The 17,506-nt window shown below is 40.7% G+C and overlaps 1 protein-coding gene and 1 non-coding gene across 3 annotated transcripts in view; both read right to left on the reverse strand.

The window, feature by feature from the left end:
- Trip4 (thyroid hormone receptor interactor 4) overlaps positions 1-14,182 on the reverse strand; it is a 62,302-nt gene extending 48,120 nt beyond the window's left edge. Inside the window, exons 1-6 of one of the 2 annotated variants that reach the window (XM_036194058.1) lie at positions 13,905-14,181; positions 10,342-10,511; positions 8,755-8,888; positions 5,365-5,577; positions 3,255-3,333; positions 596-725 (exon numbers count right to left, since the gene is read on the reverse strand). In XM_036194058.1, coding sequence (XP_036049951.1) covers positions 596-725; positions 3,255-3,333; positions 5,365-5,577; positions 8,755-8,888; positions 10,342-10,511; positions 13,905-14,005 — 827 coding nt within the window. In that variant the 5' untranslated portion in view covers positions 14,006-14,181. Of the gene's footprint in view, positions 1-595; positions 726-3,254; positions 3,334-5,364; positions 5,578-8,754; positions 8,889-10,341; positions 10,512-13,904 lie in introns of both variants that reach the window. The other variant, XM_036194059.1, reaches the window with a different exon arrangement.
- LOC118588162 lies at positions 8,095-8,253 on the reverse strand. Its single transcript, XR_004945556.1, has one exon. It is a non-coding gene; the product is annotated as a U1 spliceosomal RNA (small nuclear RNA).
- Positions 14,183-17,506: the final 3,324 nt, after the last annotated feature.

The raw sequence follows: 17,506 nt of genomic DNA on the forward strand, positions 1-17,506 counted from the left end.
TCTGTAAGTTCTTTGTGCAGAATGTTTAAAAAAAAAGATTTAGAAGAGACAGGTGTGGTGGTCCATGCTTTAATCCTAGCACTTGGGAGGCAGAAGCAGGCAGATCTTTGAGTTGGATGCCACACTGGTCTACAGAGTGAGTTCTAGTCCAGCCAGGTCCACATAGTGAAACCTGTCAAACAAAAACAAAAATAAAAGCCATGATGCCATAAAACCCCCAATACAGCTCTCCTTTGTTATAAGTGAGCCCTTTCACACTCCACTCCAGGAAGGTATCAAGTATCAAAGTAATACTCGTTTTATGACTTTATGTGGGTTTTGCCCGCATGTATGTCACTCTATACTATATTTGGGAAATTGAGGCAGGTGGATTGTTGGAGTTTGGGAGTTTGCAGGCGTCAGAAGAGGGCATCTCTCTGGGACTGGAGCTACAGACGGCTACCACACAGGTGCTGGGAACTGAACCTGGATCTCTGCAAGAGCAACAAGTGCTCTTAATTTCTGAGTCAACTCTCCAGCCCCCCAAATAATGTTTTAATGGCCAGAATCTACGGATGAGTTTCTGTCTTAGCATGTTAATCGAACCCTACAATACCTGGTTCTGTCGAACTCTAACAGTTTATCTTTATGCTTGATAGCCTTCTCCAAACCAGACTTAATTCGAGATTCTTGATGAGGAAGAAGGTCCTTGGTAGAGATGTCCACCTTTCCAGAATTTTCTGCCCCTGAAATTCAGCAAGAAAAACAAATAGCATCAGCCCACAGAACAAATTTGTTGTATTGTTGTGCAGCAATGAACAAAATATTTGCAGATCTGGTTCTAGCCTGATGATCTGAGGCATTTATTCAAATGGAAACATTTAAGGTCAGGCCCAACCAACATCAAGTGGTATTTGTTACTAATAGTTTGTCAAGAAAGAAAAAAAAAAGGTATGTTTGGTTTATTTTTCTTTAAAGAAATTTACCTAAGCGATCTTGGCACACACCTTTAATCCCAGTGAATTTGAGGCCAGCCTGGTCTACAGCCAGGACTGTTACACAGAGACACAGAGAAACTCTGTCTCGAAAAACAAAAAAAAACCCAAAAACCTCAAAACAACAATAACAAAAAGTGTAGCTTGGGCCACATGAGATTTTATCTCTCAGAAGAGAAAAAAGGAGAGGGGTTCTCAAACAGGCAAAAAAAAAAAAAAAAAAAAAAAAAAGCCTTTAAAAATAGTTTTAATTTTTATGAAACTGTAAAAGAATTTAGTGTATGAGGGTATCTTTTGAGACAGGGTCTGACTACACAATGCAACAGCCTCTGTTCAGTTCACTGTGTGCCCCAGGCTGGTCTCAAACACGCCATGCTCCTTCCACAGACTCTAGAATGCTGTCGGTAAAGGCTTATTTGCACCACCATGCCTCGCTTAACTTTTTTCTTTTTACATTTTATTTGATTTGTGTGGTGTGTGTGTGTGTGTGTGTGTGTGTGTGTGTGTGCGCGCGTGCGCGCGCGCCTGTGTCTGTCTGTGTACAAGCCATGAAGTACACATGGAGAGCAGAGAACAACGTGTGGGAGTCAATTTCTCAGCAGAGGTCGCCTTTACATGCTGAGCATCTCACCAGTCCAATTTTGTTTTCTTTTTATTTTTTTTAGATAAGAGTTTTGCTGTGTTATCCAGGCTAGTCTAAAACTCCCAAACTCCAACAATCCACCTGCCTCAATTTCCCAAATATAGTACTTCAGGTACGTGCCACCCTAACAAAAAGGACCTTAACTATTTTTGTCAGATGCTCTTAAATATAAAAGACAGCATTTTTAGAAAAAAAAAGAGTACAATTCCTATATCTGTTCATCCCTTGATGTCAGCATTTATCTTTATAAGGATTAAAACTGAAAAACTGGGAGCTGAGATTGTACACACCTTTAGTCCCAGCACTCAGGAGGCAGAGATAAGCAGATCTCTGTGAGTTCGAGGCTAATCTGGTCTACAAAGCAAGTTCCAGACTAGCCATGGCTACACCCTGTCTTGAAAAAAACCAAGCAACAAACAAAAAAATACAGTTTCATCATTTTGGGGTTTGGAGAGATGGCTCAGTGGTTAAGAACACTGGTTGATCTTCCAGAGGTCCTGGGCTCAATTCCTAGCATCCACATGGCAGCTCACAGCTGTCTGCTACTCCAGTTTTAGGGGATGCAATTCCCTCTTCTGGCCTCTGAGGGGAATGGACACCCTCACACAGACACACAAACAAAACAGTAATGTACATAAAATAAGTAAATCATTAAAAATAAGCAGTATAGAAAATGAGTAAAAAATTTCTTAATTAAAAAAAGGAAAAACAAGACATCAATGAGAACTTGCATCAGTGTAATTCTATTGATTACTAATAATATAATTAATAGTAATCAATAGAATTATTGTTACATATTACATTACACTAATGTAGAATTATTTTCTTTATTACTATCATTTTTCTGTTCTCGGATACAATTCAAGTGTCACAGCATTTAGCTGTAACTTAGCCTGCTTCCATCTGGCATCTCCTTAGTCTCTTTCATCTCCCACGTTCTTATTCTTAAATTTTCAACCCATCATTATAACATCTGGCCCGCAGCAGTTCAAACTGTCATTCGTGTTCTGATGGTGATTTCCTGTCAGTCTCACTTTTTTCTACTTTATTATTCAGTATCTTCTGTAAGAGCTGTCTCTTCCTTATTGCTTAATTTGTATCATTTGTTACAGAATGAATATGGATATGAATTTTTTTCTTTGGGTTAGAATCTAATATTACTGTTCATTTTGTTGCTCAATGGTATACAGTTTTAATAGTAAGTTTTAAAAAAAATGCTTGTTGAGGGGCTAAAGACATAGCTTAGATTCAATCACCAGCAGCCAAAAAAAAAAGAAAGAAAGAAAGAAAAATTTGTTGAGCCAGGGGGTGGTGGTGGTGGTACATGCCTTTAACCCCAGCACTTAAGAAGCAGAGGCAAGAGGATCTCTTGAGTTTGAGGCCAGCCTGGTCTAGAGAGTGAGTTCCAGGACAGTCAGGACTACACAGAGAAACTCTGTCTGGAAAACCAAGAAAAAAATTGTTGAATAGGGAGTACGCCACCCCACCCCCCCCCCCCCACACACACAAAAGTCTACCAGGCAATGATGCACACCTTTAATTCTGGCACCAGTGAGCTCCAGGCCAGCCCGAGGTACATAGTGAGGCCCTATCTCAAAGGATGAAAAAACAAAGCAAGAAAGAAACCTGAGATTTACCTGACAGGAGCTTCTTTAGCAGTTTCTGGCTTTTGTTTGAGTCACGCTGTAAAATGTCCTGTTCTTCATTAGTACACACCTATAAAGAAAAAGAAAGAGTGACCATTCAGCAGTTCAATGATACTGCTTGCTTGGAATCCTATAAAAAGTAGCCTCAACAGGTGGATCTTTGAGTTCAAGGCCAGCCTGATCTACACAGTGAGCTCCAGAACAGACAGGGCTACCCTGTCTCAAAAACCCAAAAAGTTCATTGCTGCACATTTTCCTAAATAACTCGATATTACATGTACTTCTATTAAAATAATACATGTCTCTACACAAATATACAAATACCTACTTTCAAAGGCAAAGACTTGCTTCTGTTGAGAATACTGAAAAAAAACCATGGCACTTTTCAAAAGCTTTTAGTTTCAACAATAAACTGCAAATCTGACAATAGAAATTATAAGGAGATGTTTTATTAGAAAGAACCAGAATCTTGAAGCTATAAAGGTAGTTCAGCATTGGCTACTCTTCTAGAGGACCTGAGTTCGATTCCCAGCATACACATGGCAGCTGATAAGTGTCTGTAACTCCAGTTCAGGGGATCCGATTCCCTCCTCTGGCCTCTGAGGTGACCAGGCACAAATGTGGTCCACAGACATACATGCAGGCAAAACATTTATATACATAAAATAAGAAAGAAGGAGTTGGGGATTTAGCTCAGTAGTAGAGCACTTGCCTAGCAAGCGCAAGGCCCTGGGTTCCATCCTCAGCTCCAAAAAAAAAAAAGAAAGAATCAGAGGCAAATATGATAGCCTACGCCTGTAATCTCAGTACTTCAGTACTTGAGAACCTGAGTCAGGAGGACTGCCACAAACTTGAGGCTAGCCTCGTTTATATAGGGAGTTCAAAGACAGTTATCAATGAGCCTGGGCTACACAGGGAACTTGAGGCCTGCCTAGTTACATAGTAACTCACTTTTCTGCCTCAGCCTCCAGAGTGCTGGGATTTCTTTAAACATTGTAGGGAAGAAATTTCCTAAGAGAAATGACAGAGGATCTGAATGGCCATGATTATTACCTCAAAGCAGAGTGTCTTAGTTAGGGCTTCTAGTGCTGTGATAAAACACCATGACCAAAAGCAATTTCGGTAAGAGGAAAAGGTTTATTTTTTTAATATCTTTATTTATTTTTATTGAATGTTTTGTTTGCATGTATGTCTGTTCACCATATGGATGACTGGTCTTGCAGAGGTCAGAAGTAGGCATCAAGCCCACTGGAACTGGAGTTACAGGCAGCTGTGAGCCACCGTATGGCTGCTGGAAACTGAACTCAGATCCTCAGCAAGAGCAGCCAGTACTGTTAACCACTGAGCTATCTCTAGCCTCCAAAAGGACTGATCTCATCTTGTACTTCCAGGTAATAACTCATCACTGAGGGAAGTAAGACAGGACCTCAAGGCGTGAACTTGAGGCAGGAACTGACAAGTAATGTAGGAATGTTGCTTACTGCCTGCCCACCCACCCACCCACCTGCCTTTTCCTTCCTTCCTTCCTTCCTTCCTTCCTTCCTTCCTTCCTTTCCTCCCTTTCTTTCTTTTAAAGACAAGGTCTCATTCTGCAGCTCTAGTTGGCCTGGAACTCACTATATAAACTAGACTGGCCTCAAACTCGGAGATTCTCCTGCCTCTGCCTCCCAAGTGCTGGGATTACAGGCAACCATCATCATACATCAGCCTGTTTTCCTTCTTTCTTTCCTTTTTTTTTTTTTTTTTGGTTTTTTGAGACAGGGTTTCTCTGTGTAGCTTTGCGCCTTTCATGGAACTCACTCTGTAGACCAGGCCTGCCTCTGCCTCCCGAGTGCTGGGATTAAAGGCGTGCGCCACCACCGCCCAGCTCAGCCTGTTTTCTTATATATTCCAGGACCACCTTCCCAGGGATGGCACCATGCACAATTCCAGGGTCTTCCCACAATAATCACCAGTTAAGAAAATGCTCCACAGGATTGTCTATAGGCCAATCTTATGAAAGCATTTTCTCAACTGAGGTTCCCTCTTCTCAGATAACTCAAGTTGACAAAAGATCAACCAGGGCACATAGTCAAAACAAAACAGGAAAGAAGGACTTTACCAAAGTGCCACAGAATAAGCAGGGGCCAGAACCCTCTTGCTCACAGACGATCCGCCCACAGACCAGACAGTTATTGATGAGCTTGTGCTTCTGGCCCAGGCAGTCACACGGGTGACGCCCAGGAAGCAGGACTGCAAGTCTGTCTTGTCCCTCTCTTGTGTATAAATTGACAAACTTTGTCTTCTTCTTCACTGAGTTGTTGCTTTCTTGTGCCTAATTGTACAAAGACATTACAGGGACACTGATCAACAACCACAAAAAGAATCGAGGAGCAAAGCCTGAGTTCTGTTCAGTAACAACATACACCTTGTCCACAAATCACTAAAGAACGGGATACAGATTACTTACAATCAGGGGCCCAATAAAAGCAAGGTAACTGTTTTCTAGCAATTGTTTTATTTGTCAGTAGCTCTCAATCACCTAAAATGCCTAAAGAAAGGTAAATGTAGCAATTAAATCAGCTTGATATGTTTTTAAAAAGAATTTTTACAAGTGTAAAAACATGTATGAGTGTGAACATCCCATGGTGTGCATGTGGAGGTCAGGGGACTCGGGACGAGTTTCAGGTGTTAGTTCTCTCCTTCTAACATGTAGGTTCCGAGTACTGAACTCTGGTCATCAGGTTTTGTGGCAATCACTTTGATCCACTGAGCCATACTGCTGCCCCTTGAGATATTTAATATTGCACATGCAGATGTTTTATCACTCAAACATAGTGAGTTGGGTTCTTTTTTTTTTTTTTTTTTTTTTTTTTGAGTAACGTTTGGCTCGAACTGTTATGTTCAAACTAGAAGATGACATTGATCCTCCTGCCTGTACCTCCTGAGTGCGGAGATCACAGGTGTACATGACTACACACTCAGATAATAAGCAGTGTAAGGGATAGAACACAGGGCTCCATACACGCCAGGCAAGCAGTCTACCAAGTGAGTGAGCTAAACCCTCAGCCCTATTTTTTCTTTTCTTGTGTTGGCTATTGAATTCACATTCACAGATCTCAAAGCATAGGCAATCAATAAAATAAGAAAAATCAGTAAGAAACTTATTCATTTAGAAATTAATAAGAAAATAGAGTGTAACTCTTGGCACAGCATATGGTTAGCATGCATGTGGCTCTACATTCAATCTCTATTACTAGGGAGAAAAACAGACATAAGAAAAAAGATGACACGATAAAAATGATCATAAAATAAAAATAGGAACTTCATAGCAACAGCTATTCAAATGATCAATACAAACAGGAAAAAGTGTGCAACATCTTTAGTCATTAAAATAAGACAACATAGCACTTGGGGATCATTCAGTGGTTGAAGTACTTCCTTAGCATACACAAGGCTGTGGGGGATAGGGATTCAAAGTAAAGAATATGTAAACATTTCTATAGTTCTTGATGCATGCTGCCAAACACTAATTTTATTTTTAATCATTGACAATCCAATAGAAAATATCTCAGTGATTTAATGTGTATTTTTCTGATTAGTATACACATCTTGGTTTGTTCATGCCTTGGGGCAGGAGCTTGAGAGACTTTAGGTGCTAAAATTGAACAAGTTCAAAACAAACTAGGAATATGAAGAATTGGTCACCCTAGTTCCTAGTGAGGTTAAATACCCTTATATACTTATTGCTTATATGTTCTTTGTTCACTTGTGATAATCTTTGAAAATTTCATTCCCCTTGTTTTTGCTTTAGTTTTACTTTTTTTTTTTTTAAGATTTATTTGTTATGTATACAGTGAGTGTTTAGCCTGCAGGCCAGAAGAGGGCACCAGATCTCTCATTGTAGATGGTTGTGAGCCACCATGTGGTTGCTGGGAATTGAACTCAGAACCTCTGGAACCAGAACAGTCAGTGCTCTTAACCTCTGAGCCATCTCTCCAGCCCCACTTTTTTTTTTTTTTTTTTTAAAGATTAATTCATTTATTATGCATACAGTGCTCTGCCTGTGTGTATGCCTGCAGGCCAGAAGAGGGCACCAGATCTCATTACAGATGGTTGTGAGCCACCATGTGGGTGCTGAGAATTGAACTCAGGACCTCTGGAAGAGCAGGCAATACTCTTAACCTCTGAGCCATCTCTCCAGGCCCCACTGTTTCGTTTTTTGAGAAAAAGTTTCATTCTGCAGCCCAGGCTGGCCTTGAATGTGAGGGACTTCTGCTTCAGACTCCTGAGCACTGGTATTACGGCTTGAGGGCACCATGTCCACCTCTCACCCATTTTTTTGCATGGTATCATACTCCTTCTTAGATTAATTCATTTTCTTCTTTTGGGACATTTACCTTGTCAAGTTGTGCTGACTATAAATGTTTCCGTTATCTGGGTACAGTGGCTAAAATGAGCATTTGGAAGACGGAGACAAGAGGGTTTTGAGTTCAAAGACAGCTTGGATTACACAGGGAATTCTAGGCATGGTTATTCATGAGTTTTGAAGACTGGACAATGATAATAATGGTAAAAGAGAAAACTTTCAAAACAGGAATACTATTCATCTATCTTTTATTGTTTTTCAGGTAGAGTCTCACTATGCATTCCAGACTGGCCTAGAATTTACTAAGTAGCCCAGATTGGCCTAGAATTCACTAAGTAGCCCAGATTGGCCTGGAACTCTCAATCTTTCTGCCTTGGTCTCTCAGTTGCCTGGCAGTTTGGTTTTATTGTTTGGGTTTTTTTTGGGGGGGGGGGGGGTGTTTGTGAGTTTTTTGTTTTGTTTTGTATTTGTTTGTTTTGATGCAGGGGAGAGTTCAAACACAATTCCTCACTACCACAAATTATGTAGTTGAGTTTCCCACATTTGTGAAAATCAGAGGTCAACACATCTGGAGTGCAATGGATAAGCCTGGCCCAGAAAACCACCTTTCTGATCATGGTATTTCCCCTGCTACGTAAATAGGCCTGGCAATTTTAGTAAAAGCAAGAACTATATAATCATTTAGTTTTTACTGCCCTCTCAAATGTTGAAGTTGAAAGTAGGGTGCTTATTAATTATTATCCATCCAGGGCTAGGAATATACCTCAGAGGCAGAGTGCTTGTCTCACATGCATGTACAAGGTCCTACGTTTGATCCTTAGCATTAATAAAATAAGTCTTATAGAGAGTGGTGGCACACACTTATAATCTAGAACTTAGAAGGTGGAGGTAGGAAGAAGGAGTTCAAGGCTAACAGCAAGTTAGAGGTAGCCTGAGATACATGCTGCCTTATCTCAAAAGGAAAAAGGTCTGCCACACCACACAGAAAGAAGTACGTCAGTTTTGCCAGCTTCTGTCCCTAAAATCCACCCATTTGTTAAAAGCCACCTTGGTGTACCAATTTCTGCACTTTGTCTCTGAAACGTATTAGTCATTTCCTCTTCTCCACACAGCCAAGAAAAGCTTAATTTTGTAAGCACTTACCTTGGCCAAATCTAAAGGAGTTTTCACCTCTACAGTCAGATCAGGTTCAGGAAATGCAAGAACTTCCTGTTTGTTTCTTCCTTTTCTCCTACTCCGCTTCAGCTGGTCTACTGATCTCTGTCCATCTAAAATTTCTTTACAGAATAAAATAAAATACACACAAATACAGAAAGAGAATAGCAAGATTTATTACTTAGTTCCTATGGGTAAGACTTGAAGGTAATATTTACAGTCAAGACATGCAGTAAGGCAGAACTACTCTCAATTCAAAATTAAACCATCTTCATGATTGTGGTAAATAATAAATACTTCTGAACAGGGTTGGTGATAGAGAGTGCTTGCCTAGCACGTAAGCACCCTGGGTTGGATCACCAATACTGGAAGAAGAAAAAGAAAAAGGAGAACTCAAATAATACTGAATGGAAGTTAATAATGTAATAATTACATATTACATACAGTGTAATAGTGACATATTATTTAGTTTGGTGTTCATCATTTATGCTATATAAATACCATTCATAGTCAGTCAATGCTTTCATTCAAGTATACACATTGCTAAAAATATTTATAAAGCCGGACAGTGGTGGCACACGCCTGTAATCCCAGCACTGGGGAAGCAGAGGCAGGTGGATCTCTGTGAGTTCGAGACCAGCCTGGTCTACAGAGCTAGTTCAGGACAGGCTCCAAAGCTACAGAGAAACCCTGTCTCGAAAAAACAAAACAAAACAAAAAATATTTATAAAAATAGGTCTGGAGCCGGGTGTGGTGGTACATGACTTTAATCCCAACACTTGGAGGAAAAGACGGGCAGATCTCTGAGTTTGAGGCCAGCCTAGTTTACAAAATGAGTTCCAGTACAGCCAGGACTGTACAGAGAAAGAGAAACCCTGTCATAGAAAAAGAAAAGAAACAAAACAAAAAGAACGGGGCTGAAGAGATGGCTCAGCAGTTAAAAGTACAGGCCAGGCATGGCTCAGTTCCAAGTTCACATACATGGCAACTCAGACCATATGAAACCCCAGTTCCTCTGTTCTGCAAGGTCGCCAGGGATGCATGTGGCACACACATACACGCAGGCAAAACACTCATACACATTAAATAAATAAACAAATTTAAAAAGAAATCTTAAAAAATATATTTATAAAAATATTTTTTTGTAGTGTTGGGGATTGAATGCAGGCTCTCACATATTAGACAAATGTCTTATCACTGAGTAAGGACTCAGCCCTTGGAAGATATTTCTTTTATCCATTTGTAACTTTTAAAAATTATTCTAAAGCCATCACTGTGCCTAGAAATGGATTCTTTTGTGATTTTTTTTTTTTAACTTAAAAACGGTGGCTGGTACCCAGTATGGTGAACATGCCTTTAATCCCAGTACTTGAGAGGCAGAGGCAGACAGAAAAGCCTGGTAGGTTAGAGCAATATTCATTACTAGTTGAATAGACCTAAGCTGAAAATATGTACACATATGATTCTGTTAAAGTTAGCTGTGAACAAGTAACACCTTGTGGCAGGAAACAGTGAGCTTTAAAGGCAAGCACTTATCAACAGTACTTCAATTATCACTGTACCTTGCTAACTTACCATCTTTTTTCCAGCACTGCTGAAAAGAACTAGAAATCAACTCTTGATCATTCTTCTGCCATTTGGCGATAAGATCTTCTATGAATTGGCCTTTGTCCCCCTCGTTTCCCTGTAGAAGGTCTGTCACATATTCTCGTAGCTCTTCAGCACTCTCAATTGACAAAACATACCTCAGAGGTAAAGACAGAAATCGTTGAAACAAGAATAGCTTACTGTATGACTGTCAGAAATCATAACAGGGATGAAGGTACTAAATGTTACTCCTCAGGGCTGAGGGTAGCTTAGTCATACAGAGAGAGTTTGCCTAGCACACACGAGGTTTTGGGTTTAATTCCAGCACTACTTCAAAAACACAAACAAACAAAAAGCATTCATTAATTTAAGAGTGTTTACTTTGAGCCATGTACTATGCTAGGTGCTAAAGATATAAATCTGATGAGGACAGAGACCCTGGGTTCAAGTAGGTCATAATCTACCTTACACGTGTATTTAGGCATTTACTGTTTCTCAGCATTTTATGAAATTTGTGGGGCTAGAGGAACGGCTCAGCAGTTAAGAGCACTTGCTGCTCTTGCAGAGGACATGAGTTCAGTTTCCTGCACTCATATGGTGGTTCACAACCCCCAGTAACTCCAACTCCAGAGGATCCAACACCTTCTAACCTCTGTGTGCACCAGGAACAAACACAGTACACATACCTTCCTAGGCAAAGCACCCACACACATAAAATAAATCCATCTTTAAATAAATGAAGGAGGGGTTGGGGATTTAGCTCAGTGGTAGAATGCTTGCTTAGCAAGCCCAAGGCCCTGGGTTCAGTCCTCAGCTCTGAAAAAAAAATGAAGGAAGTGGGGGCTGGAGATGGCTCAGAGGTTAAGAGCACTGGCTGCTCTTCCAGAGGTTCTGAGTTCAATTCCCAGCAACCAGAACACTGTATACATAATAAATAACTAAACTGTAAAAAAGGAATTGTCCCATCTTTGGAAGCACATATACTAGAAACAGGTGTGTTGAAACTGCAGCCTATGGGCTTCATGCACTGCAGGACAGCTATGACTGTAGCTCAACATAAAAGTTTTGGCCCCCTCCTTTTGCTAACACTATCACATGATTCTAAAGTGTGAATTTTGTAGATGACAGCATCTTCAGAAGGTTAAATACAGGATGATGAGACACCTCAGCAAGTAGAGGTGCTTGTCACCAAGCCTAATGACCTCAGTTTGGTGGATTTAAGGTTAGAAAAAGAGTCGACTCCAACAAGTTATCCTCTGACCCCACAAATGTGTGTACACATGCATAAATAAATAATGTAAAAGTTTTTTTGTTTTGTTTTGTTTTCTCTTTTTTTTTGTTTTCTCTGTGTAGCTTTAGAGCCTGTCCTGGAAATCGCTGTGTAGACCAGTCTGGCCTCAAACTCACAGAGATCCACCTGCCTCTGACTCCCAAGTGCTGGAATTGAAGGTATATGCCACCACCGCCCAGCATAATTTTAAAATTTTTAACAGGTTGAATACACTTGTTAGATTCTTCCAGTGTGATGATAGAAGTTCACTTATAACCTATAAATAAACCTGTGCATTTATACTTCAATAAGAACAGATTTAATCAATTAGTTTTGTTTGGCTGGTTTTGCTTTAATTGTTGCACTGGGAATGGAACCTGGGACCTTGCACGTATCAGGAAAACTCTTCATACCACTCAGCTACTTTGCAGTCATCAGAGTTAACCAAAAATAACAATTAAAGGAGCTGGATAGATGGATCGGTGGTTAAGAGCACTGGAAGCTCTTTCAAAGGTCCTGGGTTCAATTCCCAGTATCCACATGAGGCTCACATATGTAACTCAAGTCCCAGGTGACCTGATGCCCTCCTGTGGTCTATGAGAGCACTATACACACAGTACACAGACATATGCAGGTAAACAATCATAAACATAAAAATAAAAGTTTAAAAAATTAAAATAAAAAATTTAAAGACACAATCCCTACTAATGCGGTGTCGAATGCCTTTATCCCCAGAACCCAGGAGGCAGAGGCAGGTGGATCTCTGTGAGTTGGAGGCCAGCCTGGTCTACAGATCGAGTTCCATGACAGCCAGGGCTACATAGGAAATCCCTGCTCAAAAACAAAAAACAAAAAAACAAACAAACAAAAAAACACAACAAAAATTCTTTTCATATTTAAGACACACATGAAATTATCCGCATTCTTACAATTTTACATCTGTGTTATTCTCAATTAAATGTCAAACAATGCACAGCAACTGCTTTCATCCTGACATAATAGCTAGCTTGTTGCCAACTAGTGAACACTTAATAAGTACTTCAAATAATATTACAGCATGCGAAGCCTGAATGCTTATGATCAGCAGGCTTCTTGTCTAACTTATAATATTTTTAAAATGTAAGTAAATGGTAAGCCATACTTACAGTTTCAACTTTAAAACAGTCAGGTTATCTGAACTCTTTCTTGTAAAGAAAGGGAAAAAAAGCCTATTTTCTCCCAGCCTCAGAAAACTGACCGTATTTCTTATAATTCTGGAATAGCAATTAATACATTTTCTTTTTGTAATCTTCCCCTTCACATGGATACTTTGAACCTCAGCTTCTGCTCATTTTGTTCTCAGGTGAGAGGCATCTTTTCCAGTACATCTTAAAGAGTCTTAAATCATAATCTATATCCTTTATTGGATAGTTTATTTAGTATTGAAAAGCTTGTTCTATGTTCCCAGAAAACCCTCAGCTTCTTCACATTGCATCGCAGAACTCATCAACACAGTCAACTCAATTTGTCTATATCATCTTGGTTGCCCCAGAGACTGGCTTATAGTAACAGTGCAACAAATTAAGTTAGTTATTCCAAGCAAATATTAAATAACCATCATCTGTTTCATAAGTATTTTAAAGACAAGCTCTATTAATTATTCATTTTCTAAATAAAGGGGGTGAGGGTTACAAAAGAGTAAATTCATTTGCTGAAGGTTCCAAAACTGATTAAGTGGCAACAGAAAACCGAAGCTGTGACTCTGCAATCAGAACTACCTATACTGTACTAATGTAAATTATGGGTTCTGTTTGATACAAACTACAACGTTCAGAGTAAGAAATTCCTAGAAAGCCAGTCTTGATTTGTTCACTCTCTCCAAAATCTGTAAGCAAACCAGTTCCCAAGACAATCTTTTTTTTTTCATTTTTCTTTATTAAGAAATTTTCTACTTACTCTTCATACCACCCACAGATACCCTCTCCTCCCTCCCTAGCTACTCCACATCCCCACATCCCCCAAATTAAGATCTCCCAAGAGGAGTCAGCAGAGCCACGGGAGACAATCTTACAGGTCTAATTATTACGATGTTGCCAGTTTCCTAGGAAAGTGCCTATGGTCTGACATATTGATGTAGGGGCTAAACTGAAAACGTGGAGGCTAAAATTCAAACACGAAAGTCCGTCGGCAGCCCCTTTTATCATATTTCTTATCAACTTCTTAGTCCTCTTGGCTTTCCGGTTCGCCCTACCCGGTCGTATCACAAAGTTGCTTCCCGCCTTGTCCCTGGAACCCCTCTTACTGTATGATCTCCTCGCTGACATCCAGGGCGAAAGTTTTCCGCAACTGCTGTGTGCACCAGTGTACCAGCGACTCCCGGGACGCCGCCCCAGCCACCGCCATCTTCCCCAACCGGAACCAGCTGGGCTGCAAAAGCTTCTCGTCCTGCGCCGGACTAGTTCCCTTCACAACGGCGACCTCGCCGCCTAGGGTTCCGCAAGCTTGCACCGCCCAGCTCAGTCGCTCCGCCTTTGAGGCTGATCCCGCCCACTTGGGCCACCTCCGGCTTCTCTCAGCTTCCGGGTCTGTTTACACGTGTAGGGGTGCGCTGCGCTGGAGTGATTTTTCGACTTACAGGTGTAACTCCAGAAAGTACATTAGCAATTGTGCTAAGACAATATATGCACGTATAGAAGAGCTGTAGTAGGAATAAAAGAAAGTAGGACGACCCCGAAGGATGGGTACAGCTTTCAAATTTAGTCGGGTTCCAATTATAGAACATTTACAACAGCTCTAGTCAGGAGGATAACAAATCCAAAGCCTGTTTGTGGTACGAAGTGAACTCAAAGCCAGTCTTTGTAACTTAGCGAGGCCTTGTCTCAAAACAAAAAGGAGGTAAGGTGGAGGGAGGCAGGACATAAAGCTCAGTGTTATCCTGCCTGCTGAGCATGTGAAAATCTCGGGGTTCAATCCTCAGTCAGACAAAGCAAAACAAAAACTCCAGTCCTTGCAGGCTATTTGTAAGTACTGTAGTAGTTTTTGCTCTGATGATGGTGGTGCTTATTTTTAATGCCACTACATACACCCTTTTTCTTTGGCCTCCACAGGCACCAGGCATGCATGTGGTGGTGTATTACATATATGCAGGTACTTACACATACGGGGGGAAAAACTTACAAAAATAAATTACATTAGCTGGGAATGGTGGCACATGCTTTTAACCCCAGAACTCGAGGAGGCAAAGGCAAATGGACCTTTGTGAGTTCAAGGCCAGCCTGATCTATGTAGTAAGTTCCAGGCAGCCAGGGTTACTAGTGAGACCCTGTCTTAAAAAGTTATACTGGGGCTGGAGAGATGGCTCTGTGGTTAAGCAGTTAAGAGCACTCACTGTCTGCTCTCCCAGAAGTCCTGAGTTCAATTCCCAGAACCCATATGGCAGCTCACAACCTTCTATGCCACAGAATCTATGGGATCTGATGCCCTCTTTTGGTCTGCAGATGTACATGCAAACAAAACATCAATATACATAAAATAAACAAATGTTTAAAAAAATATCGTATTAAACGAATCCCCAGGGGAGTCTTGGCCCTGGAGGAGATGGGAATAGAGGGGAGGGGATGGGGGAAAGGTGGGGGGGGGGGCGGGAGGGGGGAGGACAGGGGAACCTAATTAAAACACAAATATAATAATAAAAAAAGAAAAAAAATTATCGTATCTATTTGTGTGTTTGTCCATGTGTGTATATGCCTGTGGGCTACCACAAACACACAATGCACATGTGACAGAGGACAACTTGTGGGAGCAATTTCTTCCCTTTTACTATATGTATGGGTCCTGAGAATTAAACTCAGGTGGTCAGGCTTGGCAACAAGAATGTTTACTGTCTAAACCATTTTGCTGGCCCACCAGCTTTCCTAAAAAAGCAAAATACAGTCAATGTTCATTAATAGTGAGAATAAATTTTATCCTTTCATGAAAAGCTGATGCATTCATTTTTAATTTTAGTTTATTCAAATCATCTACCTTTTTCTATATTTATTCATTCCCATAGTTTAGCTCAGTGGTAAAGACTGTACTTAACATTTGCAAGGCCTTGGGTCACATCTCCAGTAGCAAGGTATAAATTTAAACAGAAATTCCATTAATACATAACGCATAACAACTTTTCTGTTCCTTTTTCCTTTAAGACATTTATTTTGTGCATGGCTGGGTGTGTTTCAGTGCCGTGGCACTCATGTAGAGGTCAGAGGACGACTTGGAGGAGCCAGATCTTTCCTTCTTCCATGTGGATCCTGGGGATGGAACTCAAGTCATCAAGTCTGATGGCAAGAGTGCTTACCTGCTGAGCCATCTTGCCAGCCCTGCTACAACTTTTCTTAATGTGTTAGGTTTTCAAGACGTTCATATTTAAGTCACACAATTCTCTGTTTTGTTTAATTTTAAAGAAGGACTTTTCCAAAGCAATCGTTTTGTTTTGTTTTGTTTTGTTTGAGACAGGGTCTCTCTATGTAGCCTTGGTTGTTCTGGAACTCCATATGTAGACAAGGCTGGCCTCAACTCACAGAGACCCTCCTGCTTCTGCCTCGGCCCCAGTCATCATCTTCCTCCTCCTCCTCCCCTCCTTCTGGACAGGGTTCATGAATCCCAGGCTGGCCTCAAACTCAGAGATCCACCTGCCTCTGCTTCCCAAATGCTAGGATTACACTCGGCTCCATCGTGCGTGCCTATCTTTATGTGGTGCTGGGGAGCAAATTCAGGGTTTTATGTATATTAGGTGAGTGCTGTACTAACTAAGTCACATTCCCAGCTCCCAAAGTAGCCATTTTAGTTAAAAACATTTGGTAAGTATCATCCTTTTTTTGTGTGTTTTTCTCTAACGTGCATCCCTCATCAACATCATTGATGTTAAAAGACAAAAAAAAAAAAAAAAAAAATCACAACTACAATAATATATAGATTGTCCACATATGAAGAGGTATATTTGACATTCTCTCTACCCATTTGGTAGGAATGCAAGAGAAAAGACACATTCTCTAGGTCTTTTTTCTCTGCAGGACTCTGGAATGTGAGTTTAACTAAGCAATTCAGACCTGAGTAGAAGGTCTTTAACTGAAAAGGAAACAATGCCACTTAAGAGCCAGTGTGCATTTTCATGAGTCTAAATGACAATAAAGGAATGCTTGTTGATTTTTCTGTGTGGGAATTTGGTTGTAATCTAACACTCCAGGGTTGAGATAAACTACTATTAATAATATTATGATGTTAATTCAATGCCTGCCTAAACCCTTTCATTATTTTCCTTTTAAAAAATGATTTATTTATTTTTATTTTATGTGCATTAGCATTTTGCCTGTGTGTATGTCTGTGTGAGGGTGTCAGATCCTCTAGAACTGCAGTAACAGACAGTTGTGAACAGCCATGTGGGTGCTGAGAATTGAATCTGTGAACCTGGGGCTTCTGGAAGAGAGCAACCTCTTAACTGCTGAGCCATCTCTCTATTTTTTGGGGGGGGGGGGGGCTTTCTTTTCTTTGTTTCTGTTCTTTTTTTCCTTTCTCCTTCCCTTCCCCTTCCTTCTCTTCTCTTCCCTCCCTTCCCCCCTCCTCCTAACCCTTTCCTGCCCTCCCCTTTCTCCCCTCCTGTCCCTTTCCTTTCCTTGTAGCCCAGACTGGCAAGGAACTTACTGCCTCCTCAGGGCTGAGATTACAAGGTTCACTAGCCCTGGCTTTGAAATCTGTAGGTTGTATAACACCATAAATTGTTGGTTTGGTTAAGGTCCAGAGCAGATTTTGTTGCTGTTCGAGCCTAATTCACTGGAGAGAAGTAGCTCTGTACTTACGCTTTGAAGGTTGCCTTTCAAACAAGCTTTAGTGAAAAGCATCCTGCAGCAAGCACAAATGGTCTTG

This window comes from Onychomys torridus, chromosome 7 (assembly GCF_903995425.1).
Source record: "Onychomys torridus chromosome 7, mOncTor1.1, whole genome shotgun sequence".
NCBI lineage: Eukaryota > Metazoa > Chordata > Mammalia > Rodentia > Cricetidae > Onychomys > Onychomys torridus.